The sequence below is a fragment of the Cetorhinus maximus genome, chromosome 6 (assembly GCF_964194155.1).
Source record: "Cetorhinus maximus chromosome 6, sCetMax3.hap1.1, whole genome shotgun sequence".
Classification (NCBI taxonomy): Eukaryota; Metazoa; Chordata; class Chondrichthyes; order Lamniformes; family Cetorhinidae; genus Cetorhinus; species Cetorhinus maximus.
In genome coordinates, this window is record NC_135884.1 from 6,536,046 (window position 1) to 6,554,687 (window position 18,642).

The 18,642-nt window shown below is 45.9% G+C and overlaps 1 protein-coding gene across 1 annotated transcript in view; it reads right to left on the minus strand.

The window, feature by feature from the left end:
* LOC144681409 (uncharacterized) overlaps positions 1 to 18,642 on the minus strand; it is a 119,587-nt gene that overhangs the window by 54,825 nt on the left and 46,120 nt on the right. Inside the window, exons 20-29 of the mRNA XM_078543004.1 lie at positions 17,796 to 17,831; positions 13,901 to 13,936; positions 12,062 to 12,121; positions 8,769 to 8,894; positions 5,924 to 5,995; positions 5,144 to 5,179; positions 4,973 to 5,032; positions 3,688 to 3,732; positions 3,560 to 3,595; positions 1,340 to 1,375 (exon numbers count right to left, since the gene is read on the minus strand). Of these exons, the coding sequence (XP_078399130.1) occupies positions 1,340 to 1,375; positions 3,560 to 3,595; positions 3,688 to 3,732; positions 4,973 to 5,032; positions 5,144 to 5,179; positions 5,924 to 5,995; positions 8,769 to 8,894; positions 12,062 to 12,121; positions 13,901 to 13,936; positions 17,796 to 17,831 (543 nt within the window). The remainder of the gene's footprint in view (positions 1 to 1,339; positions 1,376 to 3,559; positions 3,596 to 3,687; positions 3,733 to 4,972; positions 5,033 to 5,143; positions 5,180 to 5,923; positions 5,996 to 8,768; positions 8,895 to 12,061; positions 12,122 to 13,900; positions 13,937 to 17,795; positions 17,832 to 18,642) is intronic.

The window sequence follows — 18,642 nt, forward strand, 5'->3', positions numbered from 1 at the left end:
CAGAGAACAGCAAGTTCTGGTAAACTGGGACTGGGAGATGGCAGACAATGGTGTTCCCCAAGGGTCAGTGGATACCAAACTTGGAGGTGTGGCAAAGAGTAAGGATGATACCAATCGACTACAACAGGACATACATACATGAGCACAATGGGCAGATAAGTTACAGTTGGAATTTAATACATAGAAGTATAAGGTGATGCATTTTGGCAGAAGGGATGAGGAGGCAATATATACTTAATGGCACAGCTCTGAAGATTTGTACAAGGACAGGGTAACATGAGGGTTCATGTGCATGAGGGTTCATGTTCATTCAAGGTGACAAGACATATTGTGAGAGTAGTAAACAAAGCATATGGAGCTAGGGCTTCATAAATACAGGTATTGAGTTCAAAAGCGGGCAAGTTATGCTGAACCATTATCAAGCTCTGGTTTAGGCTACAAGAAGAGTATTGTTCTGGTTCTGGTCACCACACTTTAGGAAGGATGTGAGGGTCCTTGAGAAGGTTCAGAGGTGCTTTACCGGAATGGTTTCAGGCACGTGGGATTTTAGCCACAAGGTTAGGTTAGAAAAAGCTGGAGTTGCTCTCCTTGGAGCAAAGGCGGCTGAGGGGAGATCTGATAGAGGTTTACAAGATTATGACAGGTTTGGATAAGATAGACAAAGAAAAGCTGTTCCCGTCTTAGCAAGGACTAGAGGACATGGGTTTAAGGTTTTGGGCAAGAGATACAGAAGGAATGTGAGGAAGAACATATTTACGCAGCAAGTGGTAATGACCTGGAACTTGCTGCCTATAAGGGTGGTGGAAGTGGAGATAATCAAGGTTTTCAAAGGGAAATTGGATGGGCTCTTGAGGGAAATAAACTTGCAAGGCTATGGGGATATGGCAGGAGAATGGGTCTCTCTACAGAGAGCTGGCATGGACTCAATGGGCCAAATGGTCTCCGGTGCCATAATAGTGTCTCTGTGACCCGAGTCAGATATGGCAGTTAGATGCAAGGTAAAACTTTCTCCAATTTGCCCCAACAACAACTTGAATTAATATTTAGCCTTTAACATAGAAAAATGTACGAATGTTTTTCACAAGAGCGATTATCAAATGAAGTTTGACAATGAGTCACGCAGGAGATGTTAGGACAGGTGACTCAAAAGCTTGGTCAAAGAGGTATGTTTTAAGGATCATCTTCTTTTCATTTAAGATTGTTTTGTAAAGGAATATGACACTTTGAAGTGTGATTCTCGAGTGTGACAGGCAACTGTGAGATGCAGGATTCACATGTAGAGACTAGGTTTGTTAACATTTCACGCAATATTCTCGTGTTCAACGAAGCTCTCACATACCTTCTCTCCTTTCTGTCCAACTAGTCCAGTATCACCCTAAAACACAAACATAAATTTAGTTTTAGTGCCAGCATAGTTTTTCTTGTGCTTGGCTTAAACATTTGTGCCCCCTGCCACTGGCACATAGTGGCTGCAGTGTGCACCATCCACAAAATGCATTGCAGCAACCCGCCGAGGCTTCTTCGACAGCACCTCCCAAATGTGTGACCTCCCCAAACTCGGGCAAGGACAGCAGCTGCATGGGGACACCAGCACCTGCAGATTCTCCTCCAAGTCCCTCGGCACTCCGACTTGGGACATATATTGACTGCTCCTTCATTATTGTTGGGTTAAAATCTGAAACCCCCATATTAACAGCACCGTGGGTAACACCTTCTAAAGCAGAACGAGGGTTGGGCAATAAATGGCAGACTTGCTAGTGACACCCGCATCCTTAGAATGAATTAAAAAACCCTGATTTTCACATTAGACATTACGTATCAACTGTGACATTGAGGGTCGTGAACAGTCAAGAAATGTGCCAAGTCACCAATAATTCCTAGAATGGTTTCCAATGATTCTGATAGCCTTTTTTTAAAGCGAGCTGCCCTTTTGTTTCTACTCTTCTTTAAATCAAGATCCATTTTCCTGCCTATTTCAATGAGGGTAATTCCATCCTAAACCAAGCAACTGAGGGTTGGATCAGCTGTCCGTTTCACACTCTGCTGTATTTTACCTGCTGGGTGGATTAAGTTAGAATTAAGCATTGTGATAAAGAGGCGTTATTTACCCCGCACTGTGATAGAATAATTGTGCGAAAGCGGAGCTCAGAGCACAATCTAACGCTCTGCTCTGCCGTTGGTCTGGCTTGGCACTCTGAGAAAGCCAGTGATCAATTGCCAGGCGTAACATGCAAATCAAACGAGTTCCAACAAAAATAGAGAGGAAGGCCAGCTTTCCAATCAGCTAAATTATGCCAGGGGATCAAAGGGGGAAATGAAAAGGACATAAGGACATCAGGCAGTGAGGGCGTGACACAAGGGGAGACAGGCAAAGTAATTCGCAGGGGGTAGGAATTCAGGGGGAAGAGATAAAGAGAGAGATACGGCAGAAGAAAGACGAGGTGAGAAGGAGAAACAGAAAGAGGAGAGAAATTGGAGAAAGGGATGAAGGTGAGGGAGGGAGAGACTGGAGGGGCAAGAAAGAGAGGAAGGAAACAGAAGAGACAGACTGCAGAAAGAGAGGCAGGTAAAGAGAGAGTTACAGGTAGAGAGAAGGGGAAAGAGACTGGCACATAGGCAGAAGGATAGAGGCAGAGAAGACAGAAGGAAGGATGTATCTAATCTATGCTGGAATCAAACCTAAACCTTCAGAGGTGCAGTTTTCATGGTTCATTTTTGTTCAGTCTGTCACTCAACATAAATCTGACTGAGGACAGAAAGTTAACGAACACTTGAATGAGAAACGTATGTTAACTTTTTAAATCTGGTTCTTCATCAGAGTTGGCCAGTTTGGACGGTGGGGTCTTCCCTGAAACAATAACCACGAACTTTTACTCTTTTAGATATTCCCTGGCCTTCTGCGCACTTCCAGGATTTCCTGTTTTTAAGTTCAGATGTTCAGCACCTTGGGGTGGGGGACTTTAACCCGCCAAAATTGAAAGTTAACAGCCTCAAATGGGATTAGTGGCATTATAGCGGTAGTAATCTCAGCAACCTGAATTCCCAGATTTCCCTGGAGAGTTAGGGAGGTGGCAGAAACGCCTGCCTCTTTCAGGCAGTGTGCCACTTATAATATGCAAATGGTGGGTCCCATGATGTCTACTGGACCCTAAATGGCTTTTTAGGATAAAAACTGGTCAGTCTGAGCCCTGCACAATCTGGCCTGTCCCACTGGTGTCCGGAGCTGAAGAGGTCTTGGAATGGAATTTTTTAAAAAGTTCATGTGGGGCCAGGGGTGCTCCCCTGGGGCTCTCTCAATATCACCTCCCACCGCCTTACCCCCTCCACAAAACCGACCTGAAGCTTCTGCTCATGTCCCAGCCAATAGTTACCATTGAAAATTGCTATGTCAACAATTTTCTGATTTTGAACCGTCACCATGTAATTGCAATCCCTGATCACTAGGTGGCTCCATGGAGTTTTTAAAAAAAAACTCTGTCACCCAAATCCCTTCCCTGCCACCATCTTATTTAGTTAAAAAAAAAACAACTGACAGAATAGCTCTCTTAAACACACTTACTTTGAGTCCAGTTTCTCCACGACTACCGGGAGATCCCTGATAAGACAACAGAATATAGTTTAAAATAAAAGTTCAGAGGGACAAAGCAAAATCCCATTAAAAGTTCATTAGAATAGAGAAGTGGTTACTGGTAGTCCTCGTTCTCCTGTCAAGCCTGGTCTTCCATCTTCACCCTACGGAGTCAACAATAATATGAGTAAATAAGATTTACTTTTGGTCCAGCAAAAAGAGAAACAAAGAAGAATTTGCATTTATAGGGATCTTTCATGACTGCAGGATGTCCCAAAGCACTTAACAGCCGATAAGGGAAGTGAAGTCACTGTTGTGATGTAGGAAGCTTGGCAACCAATTGCGCACAGCAAGCTCCCACCAAACAGCAAAGTGATAATGACTGGATAGTCTGTTTTTCCTGATGTCGACTGAGGGATAACTATTGGCTCAAGGCATCGGGGATAACTCCCTTGCTCATATTCGAAATAGTGGCCATGAGATTTTTTTTAAATCCACCTGAGAGGGCAGACGGAGCCACAGCTTAACATTCCATCCGAAAGACAGCACCTCTGACAGTGAGGCACTCCCTCACTACTGCACTGGAGTGCCAGCCGAGATTTCACGCTCAGGTTTCTGGTGTGGGACTTGAACCCACAATCTTCTGACTGAGGGGTAAGGGTGCTACCCACTGAGCCACTGTTGACACAAAACACAAACTAACCTCAGGTCTGATATTTCACAATGGTTAATGAGAGTCTCGATCATCCTGATCATGTCAGGGTGTTCAGAGGCTTGCAGCAGATGTTTATTGCCTGTTGGTTTTGCGATGCCTAAAGTGTCACAGTAAATATTAAAGTCACATTCCAGCACTTTGGGCAGTGGTGGAGGACTCGCCTGGAAAGGACCAGTGGAATAAAAGGAGCGCAGGAAGAGGGGAATCGATTAATCGTTTTGTTCTGCAGCCGCAGCTCAGTTACATCTCAGGGGCAATTGGGGATGGACAATAAATGTTGACTTTGTCAATGATGCCCAAATCCCAGAGTTTGAACTTAAAAAATCATAACCACAACCTTAAGATTCATATATAAAAAAGGGTTTGAATTTTGCTGAAAAGAGAGACATGTCGCTGAATCTTTTCATCTTGTACTCATCAGGACAAATGCAAGAATGCCAAATTTCAAACTAGCGCAACAATTTACACTACAGGAAAAAAGGGTGCTGACTGGTTGGCAAAGTGTCTGATTGGCTGAGATGTTGCCAGGGAGAAAACAACGGGGAACTATAGGCTTCTCAAGCTCCTGGGTAATTCAAAAAAGATGCAAGGCTTGAGCATGTTCCTTTTGCTTGCAGAGAATGGGTCCCTGCGTATGAATGTATATCGCTTCTAGAAAGAGTAAAAGGGTTTCATAAAGGGTTTCATACCCTGGATCCTGGATCTCCTCTTTCTCCTCTTGGTCCAGGCACTCCTGCCCCAGTTTCACCCTGAAAAGAAATGAAACAAAAGACACGGGAATAATAGGTTAATCGGAGATAAATAACGAGAGGAGATGAAGGGGAATGATGTCAGAGGGAGGACTGAATTCTGGTTCCTACCTTGACACCTTGTAACCCAGCTGGTCCTGGCAAACCCTGAATAAAACATTCGCATTTTGAGTTAATCAGATCTCAGTTTCAATTCCATCATAACTCCCCTCCTTTCATTTATTTCAAATTTTTATTTCTGTTAAATACCATGGACCTCAATACCGCTCATCCCTTCCATTGCTGGGGCCACAGTGAGGTCACACTTCTGACCTCTGACCCTTAGCTCCATGATCCAGTTGCCATTCTTAGGACCATGTTTACTGGTGCCTTTTAAAGAATGCCCAGCTCAGATTGGCATTTTCCCTCAGCTACCAGTAATTCAGGGTTAATATCCTACGTTTGCCATCCATTTCATTGCCTTGAATTTATGTCACGTCTTTCATGACCCCAGGACATATCCAAAGTGCTTTAACGAAGCCAATGAAGTACTTTCTTTGCGGCGGGCAAAGTAGTGCACAGCAGGATCCCACAAACAAGGCCCAGCCCACCCGTGCTGGTTGAAGGATAAAGGCGCTGAAATGAACACTTCCTCCGCTCGTGGCATGTGCTCTTTTGCATCAACCCAGGAAGACAGATGGGACCTTGGTTTAATGTCTCACTGGAAGGACTAGGCCTCCGACATTGCAGGCCTCCCTCAGTACTGGATGCAGGGGGTCATGGTGTAGGTTTTGCGTTCACGTTCCTGGAGCGGAGTGAACCCACAACCTTCGGACTCATAGGCAAAAGTGGTACTAACGGTCTCCACGGCTAATATAAACACATCACAAATGACGGCTATCGATAACTGACCTGTAATCCTGGAACTCCAGGGGGGCCTGGTGGACCAGTGGCTCCATCTCTCCCTGGGAATCCAGGCGAGCCCTTAAATAACAATAAATCATTAAAAGAACAGCCTTGCAATTGAGCATCATGTCAAAAATACCTGCATTACAAAAATATTTTTAAACGTTGTTTACAACCACCTGCGTTAACCAGCGGGTAGGTTCAAACAGGGCTTCCTGCTCCTGGTTACTAACCAAGTGAACCTTTCTGGAATGTAAGTGGGTGTGAGTGTTGGGTAGTAACAAGATCAGCCTCATTTGTAATACCCCGTGTTTTAACCGTCTGCTGGCGCTCACTGTCTGGATTTACACACGGCGAACGGCTACTTAGACAAGAAATGAGGGGGCCCATTGTGGCCGTTTTGCCAGAACTTGATATTTTCAACCCCTCCATGCAGTTTCATAAAAGGGGCAGGATTTTGGGGGTTTGAGTTGGAACCCTGATGCCAGGGGTAAGTGGGGATGGGGGGTCACAACCCCACACTGTGCGGGGAACAGTCACCCAACAGTGATTTGTCCCAAATTGGACAATTAGGGGGTAGGCTCATCATCCACCAGTCTCTCAAAGCCAAGAGGAGTCCTCCAGCAGTGAAGGAGCAGCAGTTTGCCTTTTCAGGTATGAGAGGGAGAGGAGAGAGGGGGTGCGGCACCTCCATTCTGAAGCAGTCTCTGTCTAACTTATTAAGAAAAATGCAGTCAACAGCCAGGCCACCCACTGTGCAGGGGAAACCCCGCCCCCCCAACAAGGTGCCCTTTGGCTACACCTGTGCCCACGCAAGTGGAGAGTGACAATGTTAGAAATGCAGGTCCCTTTAAGAATAAACCAGGACAAACCTCCATGCGAATTGAGAGCAGGTGATGCTCATTGAAGCCTGTACTTCAGAGCTGGTTTTTTTACCACCCCAGAGTTTGTTTCTGGGCAGGGAGGGGGTCCAGAAGGGAAGAGTGGAAATTGGTATTTTTTTTTTTAACAGAACTATAGTTTAACAAAGAACAGTTGAGATTCACAAAATATCTCCAGCTGCCTGATTCGGTGAATGGATATGCACCTATTAAACAGGGAGGGCTGAAGACTTGCCTGTAGCACTGACCCCCCCCTTCTCCAGTCTGCTGCTGGGGGTTTGCCTCCAGACAGCTGGCCTAGGCTCCGATTTCTCCGAGGGCCGGGAGAATTCCTGGCTTGGAAAAATTCAAGCCAACAGGGCTTAAGTGGCTTTACCTTAACCGGCGACCCACCACTTGCGGGTGAGTAAACCCTCCTGACCCCTATCTGACCCCTGGGAAAAAGGCAGGGGACGGATGGCACCATCGAGCCGGCTGACGGTGCGAATTTACACACCCGCCTGCCCCTGTGCTCGCCTGAGGGGGTCTGCGCCCTCCTTCCAACCTGTGATTCTGAAGCGAACAGAGTGTGACTGACCAGACAACAAGCTGATGTGACCTGCTGTTCCCCCTGTGACACTGAGAAACAATGGGGCGTTCAACAGAATATTCCTTCTCAATAACCAGAGTCAGACACAATGTGCCATCTCGTGGGAGCACATCCTAGAGTTGAAAAGGCAGCAGTCTAATCAGGAGAGTGTGGACCATAAGACATAGGAGCAGAAATTAGGCCATTCGGCCCATCGACTCTGCTCCGCCATTCAATCATGGTTGATAAGTTTCTCAACCCCATTCTCCCGCCTTCTCCCGTAACCTTTGATCCCCTTACCAATCAAGAACCTATCTAACTCGGTCTTAAATACACTCAATGACCTGGCCTCCACAGCCTTCTGTGGCAATGAATTCCATAGATTCACCACTCTCTGGCTAAAGAAGTTTCTCCCCATCTGTGTAATGTATTTCGTGGTCAGTCTTTCAAGCCGATGTTGCTCAGTATTCCCTTCCCCAAAAAAGTACAAAATGCTAAAATGAGGGTTTGGAAACCAGAGGGGACAGATTTAAGAGAATTAGCAAAAAGAACCAAAGCGGGAGTGAGGAATGCTATTTTTTTTTATTCAGTGAGTTGTTCTGATCCGGAGCATATTTCCTGAAAGGATGACGGAAGCAGATTCGATAATAGTTTTCAAAAGGGAATCGGATACACTCTTAAACTTGAAAAGAAACATTTGCCAGGCTCCAGGGGGACCTGGAGTGATTAAAAAAGATGTTTCAAAGGGCTGGCAGAGGTACGGTGAACTGAATGTTTTCCTTCTTTGCCATACGATTCTATGTCAGGGGAAGATGAACAGAATGGGCCACAGGTCTCATGGGTTTGTACGTTACCAGAACAGCCTCATACTTCAGCAATGGAACTGCACCTTTAACTCATCCTGCATCATGTTGTGGTTAGACGGTGGTTTTTATTTCACTCACCGGCAATTTGCGAACACCGGCACATCTTGCCACAACAACAAGAAGGAACACAAAAATTTGACTTTTATTTACCCTTTCATGGGATGGGGGACATCACTGGCAGGGCCAGCATTTGTTGCTAATTCCTAATTTCCCTCACACAGAGTGAGCGAGGGAAGGCATTTAAGAGTCGACCACATCGCTGCAGGACTGGAATCACAGGCAGGCCAGACCAGGTAAGGGCGGCAGATTTCCTTCCCTAAATAGGTTTTTACAACAATTGATGATAGTTGCCAATGGTTACCATTGCTGAGAAGTGAATTTAAACACAACCAGCTGCTATGGTGGGATTTGAACCCTTGCCCCAGGACATGGGCCTTCGGCCTACTCGTTCAGTGACATTACCACAATGCCACCGTCTCCCCTTTTGGTTAAAACCAAGTCGTAAATGTTAATTGTGAGCCTGGCCTCCACCTTACCCTCTCTGCTGCCGGTCCCTGTGGCCCGGGTAGTCCAACTTCGCCTCTTAGGCCGGGCTGTCCTGAGTTGCCGATGGGCCCCTGCTGGCCTGGAGGGCCAGGTGGTCCTGGGAAACCAGGGTCACCCTGAAAAAAATGAAAAGAAGAAATCTCATTATTCATCTTGATATGAAAAGGTCGAACAATGTAATGTTAATCGTCCTTGGCCAAGGTTGTTCACTCTCCCTGACTCCTTAATTGGGGTTCAGCTCTGGTGTGGGCTGTATTACCAGGTTTTTGGGGGGGTGGGGGTGTATGATGTGGGCCATGACAGGGGTGCGGGGGAGTGTGGGGGAACTTGGCGGGGCTGTGGGGGGGGCGGGGTGTGGCTGGGGTTGTGGTGGCGGGAACTGAGGAGGAGGGGTTGGTGTTACCAGTCTGTTGAGGTGCGTAAGTGTCAACCAGTCTCAGGGTGAGGGGGGTGAGTGACACCTTTTTTTCGGGGAGTGGGGTGCAGGGGACTTGCTTCGGTGGGAGAAAATGGTGGCCTGAGAATTGCCTGTTTCAACAAAAACATTTTATCGGCTAAAGAGATTACATTGCATTATTCCACTGTTGGGACCAATGCACAGCCACACTCGGAGAATGAAATATTTGGCCCAAGGGTCCCTCCACTGATCTCTGAACACCCCATGACAAGGTCTAGTGAGTGGACCCAGCAACCAGGGCTCCTAGAATGTGCTGGCTTGGAGACAGCAATGGCCCCTGTTTCTCTCAGTTGTGTGAACGCGCTATGAGCAGCAATAGGTCACCCGGGTGGTGGCAGCTTCCACGCCAATGACAGGGAAGGATGAGAGTGACAATTTGCATTCTGCTTCTGTCTGTGCACCACCACCATACCCCCGCCCCACCTTCTATTCCACCCGGCCCTGCCCCTCCCCCCCTCCCACCCGGCCCTGCCCCTCCCCCCCTCCCACCCACTCCCCAAACAACAACTGTCCGATCCATTGGAAAAAGCCCTGGCCTGGAGGTGAGCGGTAGTAGAAATCCTTAAACTGGAACCTTTGGCCGGGTTAGTGGGGGGGACCCATCAAGAATTCATCGGAGCTGTCCATGATATATGTTGCTGAAAGTGGCTCCTGACTCTTTTTTACAGTGTTACTGTGATTCAGTGTCAGTGGAGCAGGGAAAAACACCAAAGGAATTCCCAGCAATGATGCTTCAAATAGACCTTCATGGGCAAAACTTTGCCCTTGGTAAATGGCATTACAGGTCACATTTCCCATAAATCAGTAATGTGGATTGTGGGGTAATATTGACCAGAACACCAGGGAGTACTCCCCTGCTCGTCTTCAAAATAGTGGCACGGGATCTTTTACATCCATCTGATGGGGTAGACAGGGCCTTGGTTTTGACATCTCATTGAAAGACAGGGCAGCACTCCCTGAGGACTCCACTGGGAGCATCAGCCTTGATCTTGCATTCAAGCCTCTGGAGTGGGGCAAATGCTGGGAACTACCTTTATTTCAGTGTTGAGGGGGCGGAATTTAAACCTAACCTCATTGATGTGACAGGCCACCCATTTTATATCTCGGCCGGTTCGGTGTCAACCGAAATTAAAATTGGACCGGGTGCAAAATGGACATCTGATCCAATCTCATCAGTTTCTTGCCAGGTAGGTTAGATTGTAATTGGATGTTACAGTGTTCTTAACTAAAGAGGCCAATAAACCATCTTCGGGGGGTTTGAGGCAGGCTTTGTTTCAGAAGCTCCGATGAAATCACAACCATCTCGCACTCCCATTTGAAATGATTCATTCTGCAACTGATTCATTCCGAGGTATTGAATGCAAAAGCAGGGATGTAATGCCGGAACTGTATAAAATGCTGGTTAGGCCACAGCTGGAATTTTGTGTACAGTTCTGGTCACCACATTACAGGAAGGACATAATTGCTCTGGAGAGAGTGCAGAGGAGATTTATAAGAATGTTGCCAGGGCTTGAAAACTGCAGCTATGAGGAGAGATTGGATAGGCTGGGGTTGTTTTCCTTAGAACAGAGGAGGCTGAGGGGTGACATAATTGGAGTGTACAAAATTATGAGGGGCTTAGATAGGGTAGACAGGAAAGATTTGTTTCCCCTAGCTGAGGGGTCAATTACCAGGGAGGATAGATTTAAGGTGATTGGTAGAAAGATTAGAGGGGACATGAGGAAAAACCTTTTCACCCAGAGGGTGGTGGGTGTCTGGAATTCACTGCCTGAACTGGTGATTGAGGCTGAAACGCTCAACTCATTTAAAAGGCACCTGGATCTGCAACCGAAGGGCTGTAACCCTAAAGGCTATGGACCAGGTGCTGGAAAGCGGGATTAAAATGAGCGGCTAGTTTCTTTTTTTTCTCTTTTTGGCTGGCGCAGGCACGATGGGCTGAATGGCCTCTTTCTGCGCCGTAACTTTTCTCTGGTTCTAACTTCCAAAACACTGGAATCCAATCCTTTCCTCAGCCTTACCTTTCTCCTACGATTCACAGACTTTCAAAATAAAAAGACGATCTGGGCATCAAGCAATTAGGTTTTTAACTTATCTCTCCCTTTTCCAAACTTGTTGGTTTCCTGCTTGGCTCTTCGTCTAACTTTCTTGTTTTAAAATAAAATTGTCAACGCATCGTCCATAAAATTATTGCCAGAGAGAAGCGCTTCCCACAAATAATCGTGCCAACTTTGAGCTAACTGTTTGCACTTGTTAATTGGAACATATCAAGCTATAGCAGCTGTTCATCAACTTGTAACACACCAAAAAATTGACTTAACGGCCCACATTATATCTCTGTGGGGTTCAAATACTCACAGACAACATTCTTTGAATTAGATTCTGTCACAACAGTTTTTTTTTATTTTAACAACCAATTTTATCACATGTTGGCAGGTTTGGCTAATGGTTCATGAAGGGGAGCATGATAAACTGGCAAAGAGGCTTAAGTTCTTAGCTAAAAGCAAAAAACTGCGGATGCTGGAAATCCAAAACAAAAACTAAAATACCTGGAAAAACTCAGCAGGTCTGGCAGCATCTGCGGAGAGGAGCACAGCTCACGTTTCGAGTCCGAATGACCCTTCAACAGAACTAAGTAGACTTAGTTACCTAGTCTGCTTAGTTCTGTTGAAGGGTCATTCGGACTTGAAACGTTAACTGTGTTCCTCTCCGCAGATGCTGCCAGACCTGCTGAGTTTTTCCAGGTATTTTTGTTTTTGCTTAGGCTTAGGTTCTTGTCTGCAGAAGTTTCAGATAATACCCATAACAATTATTAAACACAACAATCACCTTAAGTCCTGGAGGCCCAGGTTGTCCTGCCAGACCTGGTAATCCAACACCTGCATGACCCTACATTGAGGAAAATTGGAAGAAAAATTAAGAAATGTCAGTATCAAGCATCATTTTATGAGTCGGCGATTTGCTACTTTTTCAGCCGCTGCACTAACTCAGAGTGAAAGTTAAGTTATGGTCCATAGTTCCCCCAGTGGCTCACTTGGTACTGAACCATTCATATGTGGAAAGTCTCAGCTTCCCACTGATGGCCTGTGCTGATTGGATCAGCTCTCACTCAGCGAGTGACTTCAGCATTCCTTAACCAGGAAGGGAGGCGGGAAATCAGCCACTGTCCCTTGCTTCCTGATTACTTACTACCCAGCGGTTTCTGCAGAGTATTAGGACAGAGATCTCAGAGGGCTTTCAGGCTGGAGGGGGTTACAGAGATAGGGGGGGAATTTGAAAACAGGGAGTTAGGTAGTATTTTTGTCCGCACAGCGTCATCATCCTGGAATGTATCACTGGAGTGAGCGGGTTTGCTGTGGCCTTCAAACAGAAACCGGATGAGATCCTGTGAGTGGAAGGCATCTGTTGTTGAAGACAGGTATAAGTGGAATTAGTGCTAATGGTCACCATGGTGTCCTGGATTGTGCTGCCTTTGGGATTGGAGAGGAAGTTCCTACATATATGCTAAACAGTTTTCTTTTTCTGCTTTTTATCTCTCCAAAGGGGAAAGGGGAAAGTTTTAGATTTTTGACCTATAAGGGAGTCAAGGGTTAGGGGAGGCAGGCAGGAAGGCCACAATCCGATCAGCCATGATCTGATTGAATGGCAGAGCAGACTTGAGAGGCCGAATGACCTACCCCAGCTCCTATTCTTGTCTTCTTATTTTCTTATGTAAGGGGTTGGTGTGAATATAGGTTGCACCATGGCAGGATAGGACAGTCTTGCTGGTCTGGGTGGTCATTTCCTGTCCTTTTCAACGTGACTTCTTGTCAAGTAGAGTCAGTGGGTGAGGCTCTCCACCAGCAGCCTGCATTCATACACTCAAACCCTTGTAGTAACCATGGTAACTGGCAAACATTCAATGTAGAGACGTTTGTGTAACTTTTAAGTCATGAAAATCAGACCAACCAGCCTTTCTATTTTAAACCTAACTTCTCCACATTAAAGAAAGAAAATCTATATTGCACCTTTCACAATCTCAGAATGTTACAAAGTGCTTTACAGCCAATGAAGTACCCTTTGAAGGGAAGGAAAATGCAGCAGTCAATTTGCACACAGCAAGCTCCCACAGACAGGATTTTTGTTTTCCTTTATTCGTTCTTGGGATGTGGGCGTCACTGGCAAGGCCAGCACCTGTTGCCCATCCCTAATTGCCCCTGAACTGAGGTGGCTTGCTAGGCCATTTTAGAGAGCAATTAAGAATCAACCACCTTGATGTGGGTCTGGAGTCACATGTAGGCCAGACCGACCAGGTAAGGATGGCAGATTTCCTTCCCTAAAGTGGATTGGTGAACCAGATGGGTTTTTATGACAAATCGATGGTTTCCTGGTCACCATTACTGAGACTAGCTTCAATTCCAGATTTTATTAATTGTATTTAAATTAAATTCTACCAGCTGCCATAGTGGGATTCGAACCCACGTTCCCCAGAGCATTAGCCCAGGCCTCTGGATTACTCGTTCAGTGACCTTACCACTATGCCACCATCTCCCTTCATGTTATAATTTGTAGATAAATTATTATTAATTATGTTGATTGAGGGATAAATTTTGGCCAGGGCACCGGGAGAGAACTCCTTTGCTCTTTTTTGATAGTGATATAATTGTAAAACTATAAAGAGTTACTCACCTTATTTCCTTTCTCTCCAGTCAACCCTTTAAAACCCTGTATTAATAAAAATTAATGATAAAATATATTAAAAGATAGGAAATTTTAACAATGGTTCTGCCTGCCCTATATGATAGGTTTCCTTGTATGTTGTGCAGAAAACTAGAAATTCACACCCTTTTTTGGCCTAAAAAATACCAAAGGCAATTTCATATGTCTGTTCAATTATGTACTCTAGACAAAACCATGTTTTTTGTTATTCATTCACGGGATGTGGGCTTCGCTGGCTGGGCCAGCATTTATTGTCCATCCCTAGTTGCCCTTGAGAAGGTGATGGTGAGCTGCCTTCTTGAACCGCTGCAGTCCATCTGGTGTAGGTACACCCACAGTGCTGTCAGGAAGGGAGTTCCAGGATTTTGACCCAGTGACAGTGAAGGAACGGCGATATATTTCCAAGTCAGGATGGGGAGTGACTTGGAGGGGAACTTCCAGGTGGTGGTGTTCCCATCTATCTGCTGCCCTTGTCGCTCTAGGTGGTAGTGGTCATGAGTTTGGAAGGTACTGTCGAAGGACCCTCGGTGAGTTCCTGTAGTGCATCTTGTACATTGTACACACTGCTGCCAGTGTGAATCTGTGGTGGGGCAGTGAATGTTTGTGGGTGGGGTGCCAATCAAGCGGGCTGCTCTGTCTTGGGCGATGCCAAGCTTGTTGAGTGTTGTGGGAGCTGCACTCATCCAGGCAAGTGGAGAGTATTCCATCACACTCCTGACTTGTGCCTTATAGATGGTGGACAGGCATTGGTGGTTCAGGAGGTGAGTTACTCATCGCAGGATTCCTAGCCTCTGACCTGCTCTTGTAGCCACAGTATTTATATGGCTAGTCCAGTTCAGTTTCTGGTCAATGGTAACACCCAGGATGTTGATAATGGGGGGATTCAGTGATGGTAATGCCGTTGAACATCAAGGGGCGATGGTTGGATTCTCTCTTGTTGGAGATGGTCATTGCCTGGCACTTGTGCGGCACAAATGTTACTTGCCACTTGTCAGCCCAAGCCTGGATATTGTCCAGGTCTTGCTGAAACTGTTTAAAAGCAAGTGGAATAAAAACATATACCTAACTTCTTTGGCAAGGCAGGACTGGGAAGTTTCTGTAGGAACATGTTGATTGAAGGAGTAAAATTACCACTTCTTTTAGGAAGGGGCATATCCTGAGTAGCCAGGTGTAAATTTACTTTCTAAGACATTATGATGTTGGTTTTCTGGTGTAAAATCATTTGCAAAAGTGTGCATCTATCTTTTGTGAAAATACTGTATAATTACTAGCCTGTTTATTTAAGGAAAGGACTTGCATTTATAGAGCACCTCTTAAAACCTCAGGACATCTCAAAGCATTTTACAGCCAATGAAGTACTTTTGAGATAATAGCAAAATACTGTGGATGCTGGAAATCTGAAACAAAACCAGAAAATGCTGGAAAAACTCAACAGGTCTGGCAGCATCTGTGGAGAGAGAAACAGAGTTAACGTTTCGAGTCCGTATGACCCTTCTTCAGAACTGAAGAGAAGTGGAAATGTGATGAAATTTATACTGTTTAAGAGGGGTGGAGCAGGTGAAGCTGGATAGAAGGCCAGCGATAGATGGGGACAAAGGAGAGATTGATAATGATGTCATAAACTAAAGGACAAAGGGAGTGTTAATGGTAGTGATAAGGGCTAAAAAAGGTGCTGATAGAGGCAAGGGTAAGGAAGCAGAATGTGATAAGAGCAGAACAAGGGCCAGCACTCTGAAAAAAAACATGAACCAGTAACAGCTGGCCCTTTAGGGATGGGGTGGGGGAGAGGATGGTGGTGTGGAAAAAAGGATAGGAAATGGGATAGAAGAGGGGATGAAAAAGGGGATAAACCATGGATAAATGAATAAAAATAAATACAAGCGAATAAAAAATAAAAATAAATGTAGATAAAAGGGGATTAAAAAAGAGGTGAGGATAGAGGAGAGAGTTCATGGTCTGAAGTTGTTGAACTCAGTGTTAAGTCCGGAAGGCTGTAAAGTGCCTAGTCGGAAGATGAGGTGCTGTTCCTCCAGTTTGCGTTGAGCTTCACTGGAACAATGCAGCAGGCCAAGGACGGACATGTGGGCATGAGAGCAGGGTGGAGTGTTGAAATGGCAAGCGACAGGGAGGTCTGAGTCATGCTTGCGGACAGACCGGAGGTGTTCCATAAAGCAGTCACCCAGTCTGCGTTTGGTCTCTCTGATGTAGAAGAGACCACATTGGGAGCAGCGAATGCAGTAGAACAAATTAAAGGAGGTGCAAGTGAAATGCTGCTTCACCTGAAAAGAGTGTTTGGGCCCTTGGATGGTGAGGAGGGAGAAGGTAAAGGGGTAGGTGTGGAACCTTCTGCGATTGCATGGGAAGGTGCCGTGGGAAGGGGAGGAGGTGTTGGGGATGATGGAGGAGTGGACCAGGATGTCCCGGAGGGAACAATCCCTGCAGAATGCAGACAGTGGGTGTGAGGGGAAGGTGTGCTTGGTGGTGGCTTCATGCTGGAGCTGGAGGAAATGGCAAAGGATGATCCTTTGAATGCGGAGGCTGGTGGGGTGAAAAGTGAGGACAAGGGGGACCCTATTATGGTTCTGGGAGGGAAGGGAAGATGTGAAGGCAGAGGCGCAGGAGATGGGCCAGACACAGTTGAGGGCCCTGTCAACCACCATGGGTGAGAAACCTTGGTTAAGGAAGAAGGAAGACATGTCAGAAGTGCCGTTTTGGAAAGTGGCATCATCAGAATAGATACGACGGAGGCGAAGGAACTGAGAGAATGGGATGGAGTCCTTACAGGAAGTGGGGTGTGAGGAACTGTAGTCGAGGTAACTGTGGGAGTCTGTAGGCTTGTAATGAATATTGGTGGACAATCTATCACCAGAAATTGAGACAGAGAAGTCAAGGAAGGGATGGGAAGTGTCGGAGATGGACCATGTGAAGGTGATAGAGGGGTGGAAATTGGAAGCAAAATTGATAAATTTTTCCAGGTCCAGACGAGAGCATGAAGCTGCACCGAAACAGTCATCGATGTACTGGAGGAAGAAATGTGGGAGGGGGCCTGAGTAGGGCTGGAACAAGGAATGTTCCATATACCCCATGAAGGGACAGGCATAACTGGGGCCCATGTGGGTACCCATAGCCACACCTTTTATTTGGATGAAGTGAGACAAGTTTAAGGGGAAATTGTTCAGTGAGAGAACAAGTTCAGCCAGATGAAGGAGAGTGGTGGTGGATGGGGATTGTTCGGGCCTCTGTTCAAGGAAGAAGTGGAGTGCCCTCAGACCATCCTGGTGGGGGATGGAGGTGTAGAGGGATTGGACGTCCATGGTGAAGAGGAGGCAGTTAGAGCCAGGGAACTGGAAATTGTTGATATGACAATATCAATAATGTTTAACGATGTTGGTTGAGAGGTTAATGTTGACTAGGACACCAGAGAGAACTTTTCTTTGATTAACACTGTGACATTGCTTGAACCCAGCTGAAAGGGCAGATAGGACCCAACATCTGAGGATAGTAATTCTAACATCACAGCACTCCCTCAGTACAAGTGCTCTTTTGGATCATGTGATCAAGTCTCTGGAGCATGACAACCTTCTAACTCAGAGGCAAGGCTGCTACCAACCAACCAAACTAAAGCTGTTAGCACAGCCCTCAGCCTGAGTCAGCGCGACTTTGATGGCTTTGTTGTTCCATGCCATACCATACCACAAACAGACTAAATTACTTACTAGCTCCAGGATATAAAGACTTCTATAAATAATTGGTATTCTTTCTTATCAATAAAAGGATAATTTCCTGTTCTTCAAACTGGCTACTTATCCTTTGTCAGATGTCAACTGTGGACGCCTGAAAGATGGTAAATATATTGATCACTTACATCTTGTCCTGGCTCTCCAGGTTCACCCAGTTCACCCTGGAATGAGACAAAACAAGTTTGAGTACTCACCAAAACACTACAAAATAAAATGAGACTCTCCATTTAATTCGACAGAGAGCAGAACGTGATGAGACAGTTAGCAACACACATCACACTTCATTAGCTTCTTTAGGCAGCAAAACATCTCTTACTGTTTAGCCAGAAAGGAATTGGACGCTGAGCAGGAAGTAAGGGGTTGGGGGCGTTGAGGTTACGGTGGGGAGTGACTGAAGTGGGGGATGGGTTCAAAGGTTTTGGGGGTGATCCTCAGCTCTGTGCACTGGTGGGGGTAATCTGGCATAGCGGATTACCCGCCCTTTGTAGAAGTCACCCAGCTTCTGTCCCTCACGAAATCCGTTGAGGCAAAACTGAAACCGACAGAAAATTAGCAGCCCAATCAGCCTATTATTTGTTGGGAATAATGCCCCCTTATTGACTTTAGTTGCTGATGAAAACGTCACTATCCCTTAACGAACGGTCCCTTAAACCCCTTAAACTGCAAAGTCGACAGACACTGAGGGGTGGCATGCTGGGAAGGTGAAATTTTAAACTTTCAATAGGAGCTTGGTGTGATGGAAACCTTGGGGGTGTCATTTTAATCCGAGATGATGATGTCAAATGGCGTCAAACTAGCCATCTGTGGTACACAATGATCAATTTTCCTTCCTATTGACTTCAGCGGAAGGGGAAATTAAAGGGCAGTCATGGAATTAGCAGTTAATCCAATATTTTCCATTTTATACTATTAGCCAGAGTCAAACACACCCCATAACTGAACTGAAGCACAAAGTGCTCCTGATTTTCTGTC